Below are 24,101 nucleotides of genomic sequence, written 5' to 3' on the forward strand. Positions count from 1 at the left end.
TTTATCACTACAGCGTCATGCGTGACAGTTTAGTGAGCTACACGTTCATTAATGTGATTCGTGGTACGTTCACCGTACGGCGTACCCCTTACCTCATACCATGGACTAACAGAGCTGTGAATGAGTGAACGTCAATAGACACAGGTCGTTCAAAACACTGTTCCTACCAGCAATTCAGTTGGTAACAAATCAAATTGAATTGATTAAAGGCACAGTAAGCCTCCCGTAAACCATCACAGATACGGTCAGGCTTTTACACACAGTACAAACACCCTTTCATTTAAACACTCACCGATTGAGAACATCCTAGGTGCCCTCCGTAAAGAGCGAACAATTTTCAAAGAATTTATTTTTGCGTGGTTTATCTTACCCCTGAGCCATCGTGAACCCGTGTGATCCAGTTTCCCTTTTTCACAAAGTAGTCGTCAGTTAGTAATTTGAATGCGACTCGATGTGAGCTTATCTACAATAGCACGTTTTTATGCACGAAACAAACAGCTGTGGTTCACAAGAACTCTAGCGATGGCTTTTGACTGTTGAGAGGAACGGCGATATGCATAAACCATCATCTGCTACAACCCTTGCGTGACCCTGCTTCCGGGCTTTTCTTTTTTCAAACTTTCACCACTTCGAATTGTACTGATCTTGTCTTGATGAAAAAAGAATTCTTTTATGATTAAAGAATGTTTGTGTAACAAGCTGTCAATTTATTATTTAGATTTTAAAAGTTAGGTCTTGCGCAAAAACGCACCACGGTCCAAAACCATTCTGATAATCATCGATTCACGGCTATCGCCAGTTTACATCGATAGAATGAGACCCGAAGGGAAGTAACTCATGTTTGACCTGAGTTCAGGATGAGTCCAAAACGTGTTCGAGACAACCCGAATCTGCAAAATTAATTCTTTAAAAATTGCTCGCTCTTTACGTAGGGCACCTAGGATGTTCCCGTTTGGTGAGCGTTCAAATGGAAGGGTGTTTATACTGTGTGTAAAAGCCTGACAGTATCTGTGATGGTTTACGGGAGGCTTACTGTCCGGGCGTGATTTCCGGTATTGAATATTCATAACAGCCGTCCAGCACCAAAACGAGGCGCCATTGTTGTAGAGGACCAAGTCCACGAAAATAAATTCTTTGAAAATTTCTCACGCTCGACAGAAAGCAGCCAGGATGTTCCCGTTCGGTGAGCGTTCAAATGGAAATATGCTTGTACTGTATGTACGACGCTCGGGGAGCTCTGTGATGATTTACGGGAGGCTTACTGTGCCTTTAATTCACACACACACACACACACACACACACACACACACACACACACACACACACACACACACACACACTTTCTCTCTCACACGTGTGTTGTAATGAAGTGTTTTAATTTGAATTATTGAGACGTGTCTTTTTGATATGGCTAGAAATAGCGAAATTACATGATGTTTTTGTGGGATAAAACTAGATCAGTTTCTCAATTCGCATGAACATATTTCCCGAAGCATCTGATCGATTTCAACGCACACAAAAATGACACAATGCAGACAGAGTCCACACAATCCCGTATCAAAAATTAAAACAATTGACCGTGACATTTTTCACAGAACTGCAAAACGTACTGTTACCCTTATGTTGGAAAATGGAATCAGAAGAGGTATTAGTGATCGTTCTTGTCTCTTGGATGTTTATTTTTTGCATCTGTGTCAGACGGTTGAGTCTTCGTTCTTCGTCGGTCCGTGAAGCAGCACGTCTGTCTTCTGCCCTGTTCTGGTCGCGGCGTATCTGGGAGAGAGGTTTGCGAGAATGATGGTCAGGAGAGACTCCACAGTTTGAAGTAGACCTAAAACTGACATCTAACTGCCCATTGTTGCTGAAAGTCTTTAGATTTTTCTTCACAGCATATTTTGTTGTGTCATGCCACAGCGACCACCGAAAACGGAACCACTCAGACAAACAAACAAACAAACAAACAAACAAAAACAGTGAAACCTATGCACCCCCGACTATACAGGGCGTAAATGCAGGCAGTCAACTCTTAAGAGATGGTTAAAAGAGACAGTTAGCTTGTTTAATCTCGTTACGACTTCGTTTTGTGACGTAAATGTTTCTTTGGCCTGTTGCTTTTTCTGTTTTCCATGAAGCACAGGTGGTTTGATGCAAGTGTTTGAGGATAAGACGCTGGAACTTCTCCTTGTCAATTTTCTGCCAGTTGTAATTCTTCTCGAAGTGGGAGAATCCTTCCTTGTTGCCAGTCCTGTTGTCAAAATAAAAACGAAATAGGTCAATCCCTCTTAAAATCAATCAATCAATCAATCAATCAATCAATCAATCGATCAACCATTCATCAATTAAGCACTCGATCGATCACTCAATCAAAAAGAACCGCATTGGGCAGGACAAGAAGAAACGACAAACGGATAAAGTTTTTAAAAAACCTTTCAAATCAATCTGTAAAGAAGAAAACAAATGTAAGTATCTGACCAAATCGAACTGCAACTTTTGCGGACACACACACACACACACACACACACACACACACACACACACACACACACACACACACATACACACATCTATATCTATATACGGCTTGTCTGTGTCTGTCTGTCTGTCTGTCTGTCGGTCACTTCGCGATGCACGGCCAAAGTTCTCGATGGATCTGCTTCAAATTTGGTGGGCATATTCAGGTAGACCCAAAACACAATCTGGTCGATGAAAATTTTCAACACGTGCTCTCAGCGCGCAGCGCTGAACCGATTTTCGTTTTTGTGTACATCCATTCCCAGTAACTCTTCCTTATCTTCTCCAGTGTTTTGCGCGTTTATCTCCCTTCCTTCGTGTGGCGTCAATCGCGTCTCTACTTCTTCCCGGCGAAGCCGGGTATGAAGCCGGGTACCTGGCGAAGCCGGCGTACGGTGCGCCACTCACCCAGCGAAGCCGGCTACCCGGCGAAGCGGGTATTCATCTAGTATATATATATATCCCATGAGCTGCTTCTTTGTCTCTGTAATGCCACTATCAGGGGCGGATCCAGGGGGGTTTCCGGAAACCCCCCCTAGCCTAAAAAAAATATAAAAAATAAATGAAAATAAAGAAAAACTGATGCTCAGATTGCACCAGATTGCTCCATTTTCCTTAATTTTCATCAAAATTTTCCCTAAAAGAAGTTTGGAAATCCCCCCTTGAAAAGGATGTGATCCGCCCTTCTATGGGTATATATGTTGTATTTTTTGGCTTCAATAAATACATAATGGGCTCCAAAAAATATATCATAGTACCGATTCCGGTTTGGCCGAGGAACTATACTTCTGCCTACCCTTGACACTGCACTGAACATGTTTCAAACAAAAGTCACAAACTTGCACACACTAAATTATTATAATTGTAGTTAGTTCATGTGTCCTGATCAAAGCCATCTAGAAAAATCCTGGAGAGAGAGAAGGGGTGGGGGTGGGTGATGGTGGTAAGATACGTGTCAAACATTGCGTATTAAAAAAAAAAAAATCCGTTCATGTGATCTCTTTAAATCAACCTAGGTCGACCTCTTTAACACGTACTAGATGAATCTGTCATTTCTTCGTCCACTTTTGGCATGACTATCCAGACTGCAGTTGCAAAAGAATGAACTCATCGGTATGACCTCATCGCAACATATTGTCATTATTCACTGGAATTATATCTCAGTATTTTGCGAAGAGGTTAACATCTTTAAGAAACTGGTATTTTGTACCTTTGTGTGTGTGTGGGGGGGGGGAGAGGGTGGCATGGAAGGGATGGGGGTGGTTAAAAGGTATTATATCCTATACACAGTTGTTGACATGAAGTATGGTTGGGCGTTTGCTCGCTACTGGACGCTTACAAGGTAGTTAACGGTAGAAACAAATCTGCATGCAACAATGTGGCAAAGGGCAAGTTTGAATTCTTAGTCACGATTGTACCTTTGTGGTTGCTGTTTTACTTTTTTCAATGTATGAGAGCTGAAGTTAGGAATCTGTATTTTCGTATATATTTCAAAAGTGTAACAGAACATTCATCAAATCAATGTCTAATGAATCTGATCATTATATCTTCATTTACACTGTATTCAAGGCAAACATTTACTTGTTCAAATGTATCATTCCATGAATAAAGAGAGATGAGGGTAGAGGGTAAAACGTGTATCTACTTTTTGCTTTATGGGTTTCAAAATTGTTTCTGATTCATTAAAAGTGTCACAAGTTATCCCTATTTCCGTTTCTTTATGTGAAGGCATACTGTGTATAATTTTAAAACATTATTTTGAAAGAAAGCAGTTAAGCGGTTTATTTGTTTTTACTTTTATGTTCGTAATGTCCTTGTCCATTGTATTGTTTCATTCTTTGTGTGCTTGTTTGTCCATTGTATTTTTAGTAACTTATTAGTGTACAGCAAATTTGTGTCATGCTTAATCATTAAGAGTATCTTGAACTAGATTGCTAAATGATTAACAGTTTGCGATATCAAGATAACGATTAATAAACAATAATGTGAACTTCGTTTCTCTTATTTGGATTTAATATAAAATGTGTTTGAAAACGTTCTCTTTTTCAATGTTCAATTTGTTGAAAGTATTTTCCTTGCTCCCAGTCATATATATATATACACTAGATGAATACTACCTTAAAAGTTTTTAATAGAAGGAGAAGAAAGGGACAAAAAAGAAGAAAAAAACAAGGGGATGAGGTGGTGTAAATAGAGTAAAATAACTCATTCTTAAAGGCACGGTCTTTCTTGTAAAAACTCACCAACTCAGATCTAGCCAGGATTTTACAATTTACTGTGTGTCGCGTTTCGCAAAATGATCAGCGTTTTGTCGATTAAGCGAAATGGGCCCACATGTTGCTGATTCCGCGAATTCGGCAATTCCGTGAATTGGGCAAGACATAATGTTGAAAAAGTTTCCATCCGCTCACTTGACAGTTTGGTGCACAGCGAGCAAGGTGTTGGTAGCGTCAACCACAGTGATGTCATTGCTGGTAACGGACGTCGCTGTCAGCCAGCTGTCGTAAGCGATGCGGCCTACCACAAACTCCGGAATGCTTTGCCATGGGAATCTCCTGCAATCAAATCGTACACTGATCAAAAAAAGCCGAGGATTCTTTTTCAAGGGTATCGTGAAAACGTCTAGCAACATTTTTGCAGTCTAAAACGTCCAGTTACAACTTCAAGATTTGTCAGTTTAAAGAGTAAAGCTGCAATTTGTCAGTCTAAAACAAACAGCAGCTTCAGTTTGTCAGTGTAAAACGTACAGCTGCAGTTTGTCAGTGTAAAACGTACAGCTGCAGTTTGTCAGTGTAAAACGTACTGCTGCAATTTGTCAGTGTTAAACGTACAGCTGCAATTAGTCAGTGTAAAACGTACAGCTGCAATTAGTCAGTGTAAAACGTACAGCTGCAATTTGTCAGTTTAAAACGTACAGCTGCAATTAGTCAGTGTAAAACGTACAGCTGCAATTAGTCAGTGTAAAACGTACAGCTGTAATTAGTCAGTGTAAAACGTACAGCTGCAATTAGTCAGTGTAAACATACAGCTGCAGTTAGTCAGTGTTAAACGTACAGCTGCAGTTTGTCAGTGTAAAACCTACAGCTGCAATTAGTCAGTGTAAAACGTACAGCTGCAATTAGTCAGTGTAAAAAGTACAGCTGCAATTAGTCAGTGTAAAACGTACAGCTGCAATTAGTCAGTGTAAACATACAGCTGCAATTAGTCAGTGTAAAACATAAAGCTGCAATTAGTCAGTGTAAACATACAGCTGCAATTAGTCAGTGTTAAACGTACAGCTGCAGTTTGTCAGTGTAAAACGTACAGCTGCAATTAGTCAGTGTAAACATACAGCTGCAATTAGTCAGTGTTAAACGTACAGCTGCAGTTTGTCAGTGTAAAACGTACAGCTGCAATTAGTCAGTGTAAAAAGTACAGCTGCAATTAATCAATGTAAAACGTACAGCTGCAATTAGTCAGTGTAAACATACAGCTGCAATTAGTCAGTGTAAAAGGTACAGCTGCAATTAGTCAGTGTAAACATACAGCTGCAATTAGTCAGTGTAAAAGGTACAGCTGCAATTAGTCAGTGTAAACATACAGCTGCAATTAGTCAGTGTAAAAAACACAGCTGCAATTATTCAGTGTAAAACGTACTGCTGCAGTTAGTCAGTGTAAACATACAGCTGCAATTATTCAGTGTAAAACGTACAGCTGCATTTAGTCAGTGTAAACATACAGCTGCAATTAGTCTGTGTAAAACGTACAGCTGCAATTTTTCAGTCAGAATGTTGAATACAGCTGAGCTTAAATCCTGTTTTCGTCTTCTTGACAGTGTACGTCTTTGTTTTCAACAATGATAAAAACCTCTCTTGTCCTAGACCACACTTACCCTTAACAATGCAATCAATGACAGATACACTTTGACCTGTTCTTTCACATTTTCAAAACAACAAAATCAAAAGACGAATTCCGGACATCTTTCTTTCTTTCTTTATTTCTTTATTTGGTGTTTAACGTCGTTTTCAACCACGAAGGTTATATCGCGACGGGGAAAAGGGGGGAGATGGGATAGAGCCACTTGTCATTTGTTTCTTGTTCACAAAAACACTAATCAAAAATTATTTTGCTCCAGGGGCTTGCAACGTAGTACAATGTATTACCTTACTGGGAGAATGCAAGTCTCCAGCACAAAGGACTTTTAACACTTCTTACACTCGTGTTTTTATGGGTTGTGGAAGAGTTGCTTTTCCTTGGAAACATCGATACAAGCTGCACGTGACTATGTAGACCAATCACTAACTAGTAGAGTGTCTCCCACGTGGTCGCTTGATCTGTGCTCTGATGGACGCGATCACACGCCGAGGGAGACCTGTAGCTCAGTTGGTAGAGCACTGGACTTGTGATCGGAAGGTCGCAGGTTCGAATTCGGGCCGGGACGGACACGGGTCAACTGTATGTGCAGACCCAGAGACGGAAGCCATGTCCCACCCCCGTGTCATCACAATGGCACGTACAAGATCTTGGTCATTCTGCCACAAGTGCAGATGGCTGATACCACCTAAACACGCAGACACTTGTGTATCTCGTCAAAAGCCGAGAGGGCGTAAAACTCGAATAATATAACCCATATCTAGTCCTTAAAGCTGTGGTCTATTTATGACTATACGGGGCTACGAGTTTGAAAAAAATAGGGCTGAAAATCATGTACAGAATTCTGTACAGCAAATGCTACCCGAAACCCCATCTATACGGCGTGTGTGACCTTGAGAGCTTCATTCAACGCTTGAATTTTGCAGTGACAACATCCGGTTTTCTCTCTCAGAGCTGAGTCAAGAAGTATCGACCAGGGATTCGAACTCAAGGCCTCGGGGCCTCGAAATGTCGGGGCCGATGTCTTAACCGCTAGGCCATTCCACCAGTGTTGTCAAAAATAGAAAAAATAATAATGTTATATCATTCTACGCTTGAATTACCATTCATGCGTTGCAAAAACGTAAAAATTGCCATTCAAATTTGCCTTTATTTGCAAACATGTTTCACGGAATCGCAGTACATGTTTACACCGTCATGCTACACGACATTCGCGCCATGCAAATAACTGCGATATCTCTATTTACAACATGCAAGAAAAATGACAAGAACAGTAATTGAATCTCTCCAAAGCTCTGTGCACTTGAAAACAGATATCAAAGAAAAAGTTATACATGTATTCACTTCTGAACAGTGGGCGGATAGAGATATAAATCATGCTGCTTCAATAATAACATAACATGAGTTCATATCAATGTTTTCCCATCTTTCTATTGGCGCAGTAGCCTAGTGGTTAGGACATCAGACACGAAGTCTCGAGGTCGTGAGTTCGAATCTTCGCAGGGGCGTTTATTTTTTCCCCTTGATCTCTCTTGAAGATGAAATATGATCAATCTTGAGAGAGCAAACCGGGTGTTATCCCTGCAAAATTCAAGCGTTGACTAAAGCTCTCAAGGTCATACACGCCGTATAGGTGGGGTTTCGGGTAGCGTTTGCTGTACAGAATTCTGTACATGATTTTCATCCCTTTTTTTCAACCTCGTAGCCCCGGAAAGTCATAAATAGACCACAACTTTAAAGAGGCGAAATATTTAGTCTGTAGAACATAAAGCATTCTCTCATTCCTTTTTCACACGCCGACGTGCGTACTTTCGAATGAAAAAAAGCGTTTTTGTGAGCTGACAATGCAGAAAGCAGAGATTGGAGCTAATTCTCACCGGGATCAGTAACAGCCGTTCGTATGATTTCACTGGTAGTGATTGGCCTTCAATGTCACGTGTAGCTTGCCTCAGTGTTGCAAAGAAAAAAGAAAGAAGGGAAAGCATCTCTTCCACAGCCCATTTACGAAAGGCAAAGTATAAGAGTACAGTTCGAACGTAGGACAAGTTGAAAAACCCACTTCAGCATAATTGTATGATCATTAAACTTACTTTCAGCATTATGGTTCCTGTATTTTGACCAACAACACTTCTACAGGATAGCAATCTGTGTAAACAGTTCTACTTACCCTCTTAGATCTGCTCAGGCTTTTATATGGGATATAATCATCCCTCCACTTGGATACATACCCAGAATTAACAGCTTTGGTGATTACTCTACAGAATGGGAATTATTTGACGAATTGATTTTGCAGGTTGAAAGTAGTGGCTGTTAGAAAAGTAATGCATCAAAACAATCCCCACTCATCATGCGCCAAGGCTGTAATGTGTCGGTATGTGTCCAAGGTGTTGGGATGGTCTTATCCCATGTAAACGCCTGGCGAGATCGGATATTGTGAGCTGAATCGTTTACACGAAAAGGACTGTGCCTTTAAAGCTGTCATGACTATCTGGGGTTAGGGGTTTGGAAAGATAGGGCTGAAAATCCTGTACCGAACTGTGTACAGCATAGGCGGCATGAAATCCGACCTACTGCCTGCATAACCTTCACAGCTTCATACAACGCTTGACTTTTGCGCTGGTAATTTCCTGTTTGCTCTCAGGGCTGAGCATACTTTATTTTCAAGAGGGAATGAGGGGGAAAAATAAATGTATCGGAAGAGATTGAAAATTTGCCGTTATTGTGCAAACATGTTTCAAGGAATTTCAGCACAATGTTTACGCCGCTATTCTACACGCGGCGTCGCGCCATTTGATGGCTGCGATGTATCTATTTACAACATGCAAATAATTTTTTTTAAACTGTAAAACAATCACTCCAAAACTCTGTGTGCAGTTACATACTGCTATCAGAGAAATAGTTATATTCACTTCTGAGAAAAAGACAGATAACGGTATAATGTTTAAGACAGATGTTGTTTCAAGAATAGCATAAAATAACACATTAATGTTTTCATCATGTTTCACAATTGGCGCAGTAGCCTAGTGGTTAGGACCTCTGCCCCGAAATCTCGAGCTCCTGAGTTCGAGTGTCTGTCGAGGTTGTTTATTTGTTTTCCCTCAATCCCTCTTGAAAATCCAATATACCCAGAGAGAGCAAACAGGAAGTTACCAGCACAACAGTCAGGCGTTGAATAAAGCTGTCAATGTCATGCGTGCAGTGTAGGTCGAATTTCAGTCCAATTTTGCTGTACAGAATTATGTACAGAATTCTCAGTCCTATCTTTTCAAACTCCTAGCCCCGGATAGTCATAGATAGACCACAGCTTTATAAAAAGAAAAAAGACAAGGAAACAGAGCTATTAGCCCGTGGGGCAACCTGTCAGTGATGAAGTAGTCTTGCGAGTTGGGAATGAACAGCTTGCCCCTGCTGGCTACTTTCGTCACACCCTGCAGGGTGGCCGACTCCTCATCGGTGACAAAGTTCACGTTGGTCCGCCGACCAATCACCAGGAGTGCCTGGGAGTCAGAGGAGAGTGCCTGGGAGTCAGAGGGGAGTGCCAGGGAGTCAGAAGGGAGTGCCTTGGAGTCAGAGGGGAGTGCGGAAGAAGTGAGCACAGCCAGCAGCGTGTCGACCAGGGAGTCTGTGAACAGGATGTCTCCGTTGGCGTAGGCGTAGAGTGTGGTGTTGAAACTGTAACATTAATACAAAGCTCGGAGTATTGAAGGAACGTCTCGGCGCGGGAGACGTGAGGTGTAATCAGCCACCTGCACGTCTGGTAGATTTACCGAATTTCTACGTGCAACAGTGATGACAAGGGGTGGGATAAATATACCGCCACTGATTCATCACAAAAGTTGACCCGTGCCCATCCTGGTCTGGATTCGAATTTGTGATTCGAAAATCAAAAGTCCCGGTGTTCTGATTTTGTTGACGTAATTAACGAGGGAACCTTGCTTTTGTGAATTTGAATTTAGGGGTGTCTGTGCTGTAGCTTGCACTGAACAGACACCACTGAATGTAAAATCAATCTGTTTGCTGAATATGGTAGGGAAATGGATGACCTTTTCAGTCGTATATCTGGGTACATTAAACAGCCTCATCACAAAGATCTGCACTGAAACGTATCTGCCTGCTTTTTTTTTTATGAAGGGTAGTATACAATGCAAATACACTGAATATTATCTCCGATTATGCGTGCATATGTTTGCAATGTCATATATTGCACGAAAAACACGCTCGTAAAGCACGTGTTGGTTATGTCTTAGTTTTTCTAGCACACAATCATACACATGCTCACCGTTCCATGGCGTCAAGGTACATGTGTTTGAGCACGGGCACGCCGATGGGAGAGTTGGAGACGGGCATGGAGAACCAGCCCCACTGCTTGGCCTGTGCCCGCAGTGTGACAGAGTTGCTGAACAGCACGGGCACCACGTAGGGCTTCAGCTGCTGCCAGTTTCTCAGGGTCAGCTTGCGTGTCTGGAAATGTTGAATAGACGTTTTTTCCGACTAAGCGATCGTGTTCGCCAACATTAAGGGTTTAACATCCTACAACTTATGCTAGAAAGTAACAGCTGGCTGCTTTGCGTGCAAGGTGGAAAATGTATTTAAACTAATTTCGTAAGGGACAGCATTGTCAACCTGTGTCAGAAAAATGAAGCTTATTCCCTATTTGTGTCGCCTTGAGGCGTCAGTTGGCATTTCTTTCTTTCTTTATTTGGTGTTTAACGTCGTTTTCAACCACGAAGGTTATACTTGTTAATTGTTTCTTGTTCACAAAAGTACTAATCAAAAATTTGCTCCAGGGGCTTGCAACGTAGTACAATGTATTACCTTACTGGGAGAATGCAAGTTTCCAGTACAAAGGACTTAACATTTCTTACATACTTCTTGACTAAAATCTTTACAAAAATTGACTATATTCTATACAAGAAACACTTAACAAGGGTAAAAAGAGAAACAGAATCCGTTAGTCGCCTCTTACGACATGCTGGGGAGCATCGGGTAAATTCGTACCCCTAACCCGCGGGGGGTTCAGTTGGCATTCATATAACACATAAAAAAGACTGTTTTTACGCCTTAAAACTGATATATCCACATGACGGTATGTTCAACTTGGAAAACATTTTCTTGGGTCGGAAAATGTAACTTACTTAGCAAAAACACACAATGCAGATAATTTACCAATGGTACGCAAGTACCAGCCTTCCTGAACGTGCAGTTCTCTTGCAGTCTTACAAAGAAGGGGCCGGGAACAGACTACTTCCAATTCAGTAGCAACCGGCGGGTGCCCAGGTGGCGCATAAGGGAACGGCCCCCAGATATGGGGGCCAGCTGCGAATATAGAATAAGCAGTCCCGGACCAACTAGCGGTGGCTCTACCAGGACGGGGTGGGTTGGCAGATGGCACTGACTACCCTATAAATGCCCTACGTGTCTGATGACGGTTACACCATGCGGGTAAGAGCCGCATTAAAAGCTCTAGCCCCGGGGTGGGACCCCCGGTAAGATATCCCCCATGTGTTCCCAGGGTTAGGTTTTTGAGCCAGGAACTAAGGGCGGGGTAACCCCGAAAGAAACCTAAGGGCTGAAGTCGGAGGATCTGGGCCAACAGGCGCACCTTAACCAACCACAGATCCACGCAAAAACGCAAAATGAAATGTCGACAGTCCGAAATGCACGCGATGGTGCTCGCCCTGTGAAGTCCCGCCAGGCAGGTGCAACGCCGGGCTCCATGCCTCAAAGGAGCCCAACCTCAGCTACTGGTGGTCCCTCCCAGCTGTCTCGTGGAGCCAGGGGACAGCGGGGGAGAGCAACTGGCCGAAACATCAAACAACAGCAACCGCTGATTGCCATGCAGTGGAACGCCGAAGGAGTCTTCAATAAAAAGGCTGAATTAGAGCACACACTGTTTGACAAGAAAGTGATCGTGAGTGTATGCTGCATATAAGAGACACACCTGCAGAGCAAAAAAGCCTTCAAGATCAGAGGCTATCAGACCTTCAGGTCTGACCGAGAGAATAGGCACAAAGGGGGCATTCTGACCCTGGTGAGAAACAACATCAGTGCCTGCCAGACAGAGGTTTTCATGGAAGGAGCAGAGTACCAGAAGCTGAGGATCAAGAGTGGCTCAGTGGAAATGAATATCCTGAACTACTACTGCCCCAGTGATCGGCCCCTTTCTCTCGACACCATTCCAACCGACGACTCCCACTTCCTTGTGCTCGGGGATTTCAACAGTCACTCCCAGAGCTGGGGGTACGATCACATGGACAGACGAGGGGAGGATGTCAAGAATTAGCAGGACGATCATCAGCTACAATTGGTGAACAACCCACATGATCCCCACACCTTCTACTCTAGACGCTGGAAAAGCACATCTACCCCAGACCTTGCCTTCTGCACGGATGATCTGCATGGAAGTATGCAGAGAGAGGTGGGAGAGCAACTTGGTGGAAGCGATGACCGTTCAGTCTACCATACAATCGACAAGCATTGTATGAGGATGCAGCCACTCCACGCGAGGTGGAATTACAAGAAGGCCAACTGGGCGCTCTTCAGACACAGAACCTGTGAGCTCACACGGAGCGTCCGGGTAGATGGCAGGGCCATCAACACTGTCACAAAGGAATTCAACTCCTGTGTCCTACAGGCAGCCAGAGAGACCATCCCACGTGGAGCCCGAAGAGAATACAAGCCATACTGGAGCAACATACTACAAGAACTCCAAGATGGGCCCGGTAGCTCAGTTGGTAGAGCACTGGACTTGTGATCGAAAGGTCGCAGGTTCGAACTCGGGCCGGGACGGACACGGGTCAACTTTATGTGCAGACCCAGAGACGGAAGCCATGTCCCACCCCCGTGTCATCACAATGGCACGTAAAAGACCTTGGTCATTCTGCCATAAGTGCAGGTGGCTAAATACACCTAAACACGCAGACACCTGGGAAGCGCGACTCCGTTGCTGCTAGCTTTCCACTGGGAGGAAGCGATCAGAATTTCCCAGCAATGGGACAATAAAGTAATGAGAAATGAGAAATGAGGCTGCCAGGAAGAACGCGGAGGAGATGCTCTCACAAGAGAACCACAACTGCCTTCAAAAAGCTAAGGCCAGATTCCTGAAAGAAAAGCTGCAAGCTATCCGTAGAAGCTGGAGAGAGAAGACAGCCTCACTTAACTTGGAGAAAGATGGAGAAAAGTTATGGAAACTTACCAAACAGCTGAGCGAGGAGGAAGTGAGAGGAGCCAACATCACCATCGAAGACAGAGGCGGAATCCTTACTGGAAAGCAAGCCGCCGATCACTTTGCCAACATCTATGCAAGCGAAAGACACCTCAGTGTTGGAGCAGAGAAACAGAGGGAGGCAAGAAAGGAACAAAGAGAGAGGAGAAACAACAAAGCTAGCCCAGAAGCCATGGAAGCACCCTTCACTCATCAGGAACTACGCCAGGCACTACGCAAGCTGAAAAACAAGAAGTCGCCAGGGCCCAATGGGATATCCAACGAAATGCTGAACCATCTGGGCCCGTATGCATGAACTAGAAGTAAGAAACACTGGAAGTAGAGGCCTCTTTTCGAAGTGGGAACTCCCGAAGTCAACTTTCTAACTGTTCACAATGCATGAACTGACTTGAACGCCAAAGTAGTGACAGCGAGAGTATTAAGGTCAAGGTCGGGGAAATTGGGCGAATCCCTACTAATACGCATGCGCACGTTTCTATCAACATGGCAGTCAACGAAAATGGCAAGGCACGTGTGCCGCTCAAAAAGAAAGTAGACACGGAGGGGCGTTCTGCACCTTTTTCAGATGGTGAAATTGCTGTACTCTTGACAGAAGTGTTTTACGAAAGAACGGTTATTCTGTCCAAATTTCAGAACAGTCTAACTGTTAAACATAAAGACGCTGTCTGGTCCAAAATTGCCAAAGAAGTGTCGGTCTCTCTCTCTCTCTCTCTCTCTCTCTCTCTCTCTCTCTCTCTCTCTCTCTCTCTCTCTCTCTCTCTCTCTCTCTCTCTCTCTCTCTCTCTCTCTTACGACACACGCACACACAGACAAACGTACACTCATGCACATACTGACACTATGACACAAGTGACACTGACGGCACACATAAACACACACACACACCACACACTGCACACACACACACACGCGCGCGCTCGCGCGCACACATATTCACACACGCACGCACCCATACACGCACGCACAGTCACAAACAAATAACCACACACTCAGTCACTCTCTCTCACTTTCTCTCATTCTCTCTCAATCTACACTCATACACACACTGAAACTATGATGACACAAGTGACACGTCACACACACACACACATACTCACCGTGTGACACACAAATACACACGCGCGTACAGTTGAAAGTCAAGACATGATATGATTTTTTCAAAGCATAGGAAGGTTTCTTTTGCAAATGAATAAAATTAACACAGAGGCAAAACCCGGTTTTTGCAGCCGGAATGCAATTGCGGAGGCTTAAAAAGGAAAAGATTAATAAAAAAAATATATAGCTCCCGGCGGAACTTGAACCCGGAGCGAATGAACGAGAGTCCGGAACCGTTACCACTGCACTATGTTACTCGTGTAGAGTAGAGGCATGATGAAAAAAGGCATTCTGAGTTATTCAGTCGTGCTGGTTTGAAAGCTCGCCACCTTCGCCGAATGACTCGAGCACGTTTTTTTCGGTCAGTAACTGATCGAACTGTCGCTTTTGAGTCACTCTGTTTTCAGCATTTCACCTAAATTAAACAAGAATGTCACAGTCCGTGTCTATGGTGCAAGGTTGGAGACCGTCTCATTGTAGCCAAGTTACGACAGTTGCTCGATTGACGCATTTCACGTCTTCGATATTGTGTCTGAGATCATTTCCCAATGAGCTGCCTTTAAAAACGGAATGTCCTGCAATTGTAGTATGCGCTGGAGGTTTCTTTTGGATGGGTAAGGACCCTTGAGATGCGATATCGTCGTATAATTATGTCAAGCGAGAGGCCCTTGATATTGGAAGTGGGAACTTCGAAAGCAAAGTTGCCAGCTACTCGGTATGCACGAGCTAAATTGAACGCCGAAGTAGTGGCTTCGAGAGTTCTGAGGTCAAGGTCGAGAAAATTGGGGGAATCCCAATTAGTGCGCATGCGTTTGTAAACGGTAGGCTTGGTGACCAGAAGAAACGAATCTCATCGCGAGTTCGTAAATGGGCAAACGTTGATCGCGCTGTAGCTTTTACTATAATTGTTGTTTTTAACTGGTTGAACGAAAGCTGTGATAATTGTCCTTAAATAGAATGACTGTCTATAATAATGATTTCGTTGACCAGAATGTTGGGGACAATAAAAAAAGGTTGTTTATGTGGTAGCGAAGTCGGTTAACTTAAAACTCTTTTTGTAGTGTTTTTTTTTAATGATTGTGTATCGGTAAAACTGCTGGACAAAAATAGTTTGGTCAGAGCGAATGTTTGTGTTACTGGTAAATTTAAAAAGGCAGAACTCCATTTTTTTGGGAATCAAGATATAAGGTGTAGTGAAAAGAAGATAAGTTCAGCGAATTTCATATTATTTGAGAAAATGTGTGTCCGAATTTTTAAAACAGAAAAATTGTTGTACCTAGGTGTTTGTAAATTACGTTTGTCCTCGTTAATTGTGAAGAGGATGTATGTTTATATAAAGTTCAAAGTCAAGATTTAATTTTTGTAGCCTACGTGCGTGTGTGCATGTGTATTAGACATAATACATAGACATAGAACACTTTATTATCTCAATTACGATAAACTCGGGTGTGGTGAATCACAATAAACAGCATAAAACGTAAGAACATGAATAAAATATCAAGGCGCAAATATAGTCAGCTCATCATAGTGTGGGGAGTGGGTACACACACACACACACACACACACATACACACTCACACACACACACACACCGTCGAACACACACATAACGTCGAACACACACACACACACACACACACACACACACACACACACCGTCGAACACACACACACCGTCGAACACACACACACCGTCGAACACACACATAACATCGAAAACACACACACACACACACACACACACACAAACACACACACACAAACACACACACACAAACACACACACACACACACAAACACACGGCACGCGCGAACACGCAAACAAACGTATGAAGGAACAGACGCACAATTATACCCGCACGCACGCACACACAGGCAGACAGGCACTCGCACAAACACACACACACACACACACACACACACACACACACACACACACACACACACACACACACACACACAGAGATAAAGCAATGACAAAAAAATAGCAGAAACTTACACTTCAACACTCGAACACACACACACACACACACACACACGCACACGCACACGCACACACGCACGCACGCACACAAACACACACACACACACACACACACACACACACACTCACACATGCACACAACGACGCCCATTTTCATAGAAACACAGTAACCCCCTCGTATAAGCGGGAATGAAAGAGTGGTGGCCAATGACCCAGAACAAACAAAAGTCAAAGCTGGCAACTCAGGTTTGTATTCAGGGAAATTTGCACAAAATGCATGCAGAAGATACGACTTTTCCCTCTATTTTCTCTCTTTGGGAGCGTCAGCTCGGTTTGACATGAAAAACTGAAGAAAAGCCCTGCCTTTTTGCACTGAGAAACTGTGGAAGTAGCGTGTTTACTACTGGGTCTGGCTGTAGTACATTTACCCTCATTTACTTCCTCGTTAGCTTCCAAAGTAAACTCTTTTTTCGTCCCATGCATGCGAAAGTGAGGATGTACTTCCGATGTCACTCAAAACTTTAGAAGTAGTCGCAAAATACCCTGAGTTACTTCCTCGCTTTGCTTCGAGGTAAACCCTTTTTCCGGCCCATGCATACGAAAGTGAGGCAAGTACTTCCGATGTCACTCAAAACTTCGGGAGTTGTCGCGAACTTCCCCCATAAGCATACGGGCCCTTTGAAGTGCTGCTGTTGGCAAGCTTCTCGACATCTTCAACCTCAGCTGGAAAGAAGGCCAAGTCCCACAAGTTTGGAAAGAGGCTACAATAATCCCTATACACAAGAAAGGAAAAGACAAGAAGAAAGCCCCAAGCTACCGTCCAATCAGCCTCACGAGCTGTGTTGTCAAGACCATGGAAAGGATGGTGAATCAACGCCTTCTTTGGTATCTGGAGAAAGAAGACATCCTTGCACCAGAGCAAGCAGGCTTCCGCCAGTTCCAGAGCACAGAAGACCAGGCCACCTACCTGTCTCAGGAGATTGAGGATGCCTTCCAGAATCAGAAGATGGTCTTTGCAGCCTGGATAGACCTACAGAAGGCGTTTGATAGAGTGTGGACAGATGGCCTTCTGGTGAAGACACAGAGATGTGGAGTCAGTGGAAAGATGCTGTCTTGGATACGATCCTTCCTGCACAACCGCAGATCGAGAGTCACAGTCAGCAGCCGATTGAGCAGGAGGGTTTTGATACGACACGGTGTCCCACAAGGCGGAGCGATCTCGCCAACTCTCTTTTTGATCTTCATCAACGATCTGCTGCCTGAACTGCCAAAGGGAGTCAAAGCTGCTTTATATGCTGACGATCTGGTAATGTGGTGCACCGAATAACATTCAACCACAGCAACATACTGCCTGCAGTTGGCAGCTGACAAACTTGCAGCCTGGGCAGACGACTGGTGTGTCAAGATCAATCTAGAGAAATCCACGACCACACTCTTCACCTTGTCCCCAAAACAAAAGCCAGGAGTCATCAAACTTGGCGACACACCACTCAGGAATGATGACGAACCAACGTACCTCAGTGTCACATTCGACAAACGACTGACCTGGAAACCACAGATCCAGAAAGCAGAAAACAAAGCCAGACGCAAATTGGCAATCATGAGAAAGCTGGCTGGAACAAAGTGGGGTGCCAGTGAGAAGACCCTGAAGACACTGTATGAAGGCACGGTGAGACCCCAACTTGAATACGGAGCCCCAGCCTGGTCAAGCGCTTGCAAATCCAACCTGCAAGCCCTGGACAAAGTCCAGAATCAAGCACTCCGTATCCTGACAGGAGCAATGAGGTCAACTCCAATCAAGACCATGGAGTCCCTGACAGGAGTCCAACCGTTGATCACTCGAAGAGACACAAAGACACTCATCCAAGCAGAGAAATACAAAAGCCTACCAAAGCACCCAATGAACAGCAGAATGGAAAAACCTATCAGGAACAGGCTGAAACGCTCAAGCTTTGTGCACCAAAGCAGAAGCCTCAAGCGACAGTACCTACCCCACCTGCCGGAAAGCACTCTGCCGCTCGATGCCACAGGAACATGCCCAACACCTTGGGAAGCCAACCAGAGGGTCCTCGAGATCAACACAACTGTGAAAGGCGTGACATCACGGGACATGAGTGACACCAGTAAGAAGGCGCTTACCCTGGCCATGATTGCAGACCACTACCCTGAAGAAGCGTGGATCCACGCCTACACTGATGGGTCAGCCACTGATGCTGTGAGAGATGGAGGAGCCGGCGTTCTAGTTCGGTACCCAGAGGGAGAGGCACAAACAGCGAGCATTCCCACAGGTTTGCACTGCACCAACTATAGTGCAGAAGTACAGGCCTTGAAGACAGCAGCCACAATAGTTGACGGATCAGACCATGAATGTCCTCAGGTCGTCTTTCTGACAGACGCAATGTCAGCACTCCAAGCTCTGTCTGCCAACAAAGAAACTGAGCCCTCCAACAGGTTGCTCAGAACCGAAGGGTCGTGCTTCAGTGGGTGCCAGCTCATTGTGACATAGCAGGAAACGAGGCTGCCGACAAACTTGCCAAGGAAGGTGCCTCAAAGGAAAAACCAGAGCGGAGAAAGATGACTACCACCTGCTCCAACGTGAAGAACAAGTCGTCCTACTCAGACTCCGCACTGGACATAACAGACTAAACCATCATATGGCCACAAAGCTGAAGCTAGTTCCCTCCCCCCTATGTCCGTGTGGCAAGAATCAGACAGCAGAGCACATCCTGCAGGCTTGTCCATACCACAGTGCTCTGAGGGACACCATCTGGCCAGAGGAGACAGCGCTACAAAAGAAGCTATACGGCCCCAAAGAGGACTTGGAGAGGACAGCACGTTTCGCCCTGCAGTCCGGACTGACGATCTAACAGCGAACGACGAGAAGAAGATAAAGAAGGGAAATCCATTTAAAAATCGTAGCATGCAATGAATAACAGTAAGACCCAATCTGATTTTTTTCTCTAGGGGAGGCAATCATCTTGCTGTACTTCAAAGGACAATATACAGCATTTGTTTTCCTTGTTATAACATTGATGTTGTTATCGTCGCAAAGGATGTCACCTAAAAAACCATGCAAAGATACTCTTTGTCAAACTGCTCATTTTTACTGTCTGACATTATATTCAAGAACACAAACTAGGCAAAGAAAGAGAGTTAGAAAGTACAATCACTCGCCATCATCTTCAAACTCTTTTTTTTTTGTTTATGTGTTTGTTTGTGTGTGTGTTTGTTTGTTTGTTTGTTTGTCGCTCACCAATTCTCTATCCCCCTGGTCAGACCAGGTGCTGAAGAGCGTCAGAAGAGGGAGAGCACTCTTGTTGCTAATTGCATTTCGTAGTGTGCGCGCACGCGCAGACGTTAATGCCAAGGTTTCAGCACTTGGCCTTTGAAGTTCCTCCCGTGAATCGTGCATCCAAGAAATCATCAAAAGAACGATAGTGGCAGAAAAACAAAGAAATGCTAACACCAACACTTTCCTTAGGCCAGGGGTTTTTTCGGAGTCTCGGCATGTCTCTCTCTCTCTGTCACACCTTTCGGAGTACGTTATCTGTAAAGAAGCTTCTTTTGATTATTCGTGCAACTCACAACTTAATGACACCCGTTTTCTCGTAAAATAGCACTTAAGACTGTCGATTACCTGCCAAGGTAAAACCCAGGTAAGACATTCGACGCTAACAATTAAAATATATTTTTTCAAGTCAGAAAGAGAAATATGAATATATGTAACGTTTCTTTACACAAAGAAAGTAAAACTAATAAGGTAGCAAGTGAACGTGAAAAGAACATTACCTACCAAAACGCTGTTTCGAATCGCCACAAGAATCATACTGTTTGGTTTGTGTTTTGGAATAGTTACACCTAAGAGCAGGGATAACCTTTCTGAGAAAAAACACAGTGTTTGAACATTTGTTCTGTTGTGAAATAGCGGTGATGCACAATAACGACTCTGATTTGTGTCAATCCTTGGACAATCAATAAGCATCACAAGCAATATTGATTTTAAATATATTTCCAAAGCTTTTGATAGAGTTTGGCGTCGTGGTTTTAATTTATTAAATGTACGCAAGAGATATAGTTTAATTGAATGGTTTAAAGATTATTTGATTAGGACGCAAGCTGTATTCATAAACAGTTGCAAGTAAAATTACTGCTGTGTTCGCTCTGGTGTCCCTCAAGGATCAGTTTTGGGACCACTTCTTTTTCTTGTTTATATCAATGATATTGTTGTTGATATTGACGACGATACGAGCATGTACTTGTCTCCCGACAATGCACATGTACGCACTGCTATTTTCAATTCTGATTTAGAAAAAGTAATGCAATGGGCAAAGACATGGAAAGCTGATTTTAATCTGTGTAAAACTGAATTCATTAACAAGAAACAACATGAAACGTTGCCTCTAAAATGTCGCGAAGAGATATTAACTAAAACTACTGTTCATAAACATGGGGGCATGTTTCTGCAAAACGATTGTAAATGGAACCATCATGTACACTCTAATGTTGTGAAAGTGCGTATTTTAGTTGCATGTTTGCGTCTGTTATTCTTCCTCATATTGATTTTTGTAGATGTCATATAGGACAATTGAAATGCTATGTTGGCAGCGGAATTGGAGAAATTACACCTCGAGGTACAAGCCCCAACAATCTTTATGGTGAGTGAGTCTTTACAAAACTGCAAGAACGACGTAGAAGACAAACATTGACTGTATATTTAAAATTAGTTAATGGCTTAGCGGCAGCTTACTTGCTTAGTTATCTACCGCCTCTCATTTCAGCAGTAAATCCATATCACCGACACAAACCATTTATAGGTCCATCTTTTGAACAAATCAGTATTTAAATCACTAATCTCTAATCTTAATTTTCAGTGAATCATTTCAACTATTCGGTCTTTTAAGTAAAAATACGGTGGAATTACAGCAAATTACAGTCTCTGAGCAAAAACATTTTATAATACCCAATATAACTTGCTTGTTGTATACTGTCAGGAAGTTCATTCCATAACTGTGTTGAAGAGGGAACAAAGGCACAATCCTTCCCGTGTAAACTGTTTGGCTCACCCTTTCAGAACTGACCAGGCTTTCTAAAGGGTTAGAACATCCCTTCACTTGGTCACATCCCAAAAATTACAACAGCATTGGCGGTCTCTGTGTAAAGTGGGATTTTTTTAATGAATTAATTTAGTAAAAGTCACTTTATGGTGGCCTTTTAAGAAATGAATTCATCAAACACATTCAAACTCACAGCAGTCGTGGTGTTGACTTTGGGTATGTGACCAAGAGGAGGGATGGTCTTATTCTGTTTAAAAGTAGGGCCAGATCTGGGACGGTGGGGCGAACAGTTTACACGGGAAGGAGTGTGCTTTTCATTTTGCCACAACAAAATGTGCAAAGGACATGCAAACGTCTTTCTCGATCCGTATTTTGTATGAGCCGAAACTAGCGTCCAAAAATCATGTGTAGCCGTGTTCCCTACTATAGGGTGGTGCTTATTTGTGCTGGATATTGCTCACGCATTCCTACCCGTCCTTTGCTTGTAGTTGACAAAGATCTTCCAGACCCAATGCGACTCACAGAAGAAAAGAAACTGAAATGAATGGAGGACGCTTTTATGTTTTTTGTCGACAAGCTTTCAATGGCACATTCAAGCCGCAGTCAATGGCTTTGACGGGGAATTGCAACATAATAATGCAACTATTGGTGTGTCCCACAAAGCGAAAGAAATCTCTGTTGGTCCTTGCGTATGATCCCTTAAAGGCACAGTAAGCCTCCCGTAAACCATCACAGATACTGTCAGGCTTTTACACACAGTACAAACACCCTTTCATTTAAACACTCACCGCTTGAGAACATCCTAGGTGCCCTCCGTAAAGAGCGAGCAATTTTCAAAGAATTTATTTTTGCGTGGTTTATCTTACCCCTGAGCCATCGTGAACCCGTGTGATCCAGTTTCCTTTTTTTCACAATGTAGTCGTCAGTTTGTGATTTCAATGCGACTCGCTGTAAGCTTATCTGCAATAGCACGTTATTATGTACCTCTGAATCTAAACGCAACAAACAGCTGCGATTCACACGAACTCTAGCGATGGCTTTTGACTGTTCAGAGGAACTGGCGATAGGCATAACCGTCGTCTGCTACGAGAACCACGACCTTGCGTGACCCTGCTTCCGGGCTTTTCTTTTTTCAAACTTTCAAAACTTCGAATTGTACTGATCTTGTTTTGATGAAAAAAGAATTCTTTTGTGATTTAAGAATGTTTGTGTAACAAGCTGTCAATTTATTATTTAGATTTTAAAAGTTAGGTCTAGCGTCCGATTGTCTGGGGTGTTCTAAAGCGGTGAGTGTTTAAACGAAAGGGTGTTTGTACTGTGTGTAAATGCCTGACAGTATCTGTGATGGATTACGGGAGGCGTACTGTGCCTTTAATTTTAACATGAAACGTTTGCAGGGCAGAGCATACTTTTCTGCTTTAAGATCTCTCTCTCTCTCTTCTCTCTCTCTCTCTCTCTCTCTCTCTCTCTCTCTCTCTCTCTCTCTCTCTCTCTCTCTCTCTCTCTCTCTCTCTCTCTCTCTTTCTCTCTCTGCATTTAAATTAATTAGCTTCATTGGCACTCAAAGCAATAATTGCAGCAAAAACATCTGATCTGCGCGTTCCTTGGTAATGAAAATACGCAGCTAATTATGCAAAAATAATGACATTATGCATCAGCAATCGTGACGTACGTGTTTCATCGAATTACATGAGAAATACAGTGTCCACGAATTGCTCGCTCTCAGTGTTACCAAAATCCTTAAAAACTGCTGACAACCTAACATCTCCCGAAGGTAACTACATTTATCAGACATTCACACATTTCTGATTCTTCTTTTTTTTCTTTTTTTTTTGAGGGGGGGGGGGGGGGGGGTCACATGCAAACATATCACTAAAAAAAAAAAAAAAAAATCCTGCGAAACAAATTCTCTTGGCATTATTTTCAAGTGACGCAACAGCTTTCAAGCGGTAAATGTCATTGATAAGTTATATTTAGATATTTCCCATAAAATCATCATGTTAACTTTTTTTTTAAAGAGCTGTTTTGTGTGCGCAACGTAACAGGTTTGACATTTAACACCGAAAGCACTGCTTGTGTCGCATGACTGAGCAAGCAGAGCACCTGAGCAATAATTATCGGTGGGATTTTGTACGCAAGATTACCTGGTTATGCTAGGCGCAGTCTTGGCAGGGTGAACTTCTGAGAGAAACACGTAACTTTGCAGCATATCATCCACTCAAACGCTTATGACTGGCACCTGACTCAGGCTGTCATTCACCATGGCAATCCATTGACACCCGGTGAGAATACCCCGTTAACACCTGTGTTGAAAACAGGACTGGGCAAGTGAGGTTAGTTACATATCGATCGGTCGTGTTGCCGGGTACCTCTTTCACAC

General features: G+C 43.3%; 1 protein-coding gene across 2 annotated transcripts; it reads right to left on the reverse strand.

Moving 5' to 3' along the window:
- Nucleotides 1–1,367: 1,367 nt before the first annotated feature.
- LOC138964718 (uncharacterized) lies at nucleotides 1,368–24,101 on the reverse strand. 2 transcript variants are annotated; one of them, XM_070336749.1, is made up of 6 exons: nucleotides 23,866–24,101; nucleotides 19,921–20,214; nucleotides 10,643–10,824; nucleotides 9,721–10,035; nucleotides 4,923–5,066; nucleotides 1,368–2,245 (listed from the first exon to the last, which is right to left on the reverse strand). In XM_070336749.1, the coding sequence occupies exons 2-6, from the start codon at nucleotides 20,089–20,091 to the stop codon at nucleotides 2,038–2,040; spliced, it is 1,020 nt and encodes a 339-aa protein (XP_070192850.1). In that variant the 5' UTR covers nucleotides 20,092–20,214; nucleotides 23,866–24,101; the 3' UTR covers nucleotides 1,368–2,037. The 2 variants fall into 2 exon arrangements, with proteins under 2 accessions (XP_070192850.1, XP_070192851.1); XM_070336750.1 differs by lacking the exon at nucleotides 19,921–20,214.

The sequence above is a fragment of the Littorina saxatilis genome, linkage group LG4, assembly GCF_037325665.1.
Source record: "Littorina saxatilis isolate snail1 linkage group LG4, US_GU_Lsax_2.0, whole genome shotgun sequence".
NCBI classification, from domain to species: Eukaryota; Metazoa; Mollusca; class Gastropoda; order Littorinimorpha; family Littorinidae; genus Littorina; species Littorina saxatilis.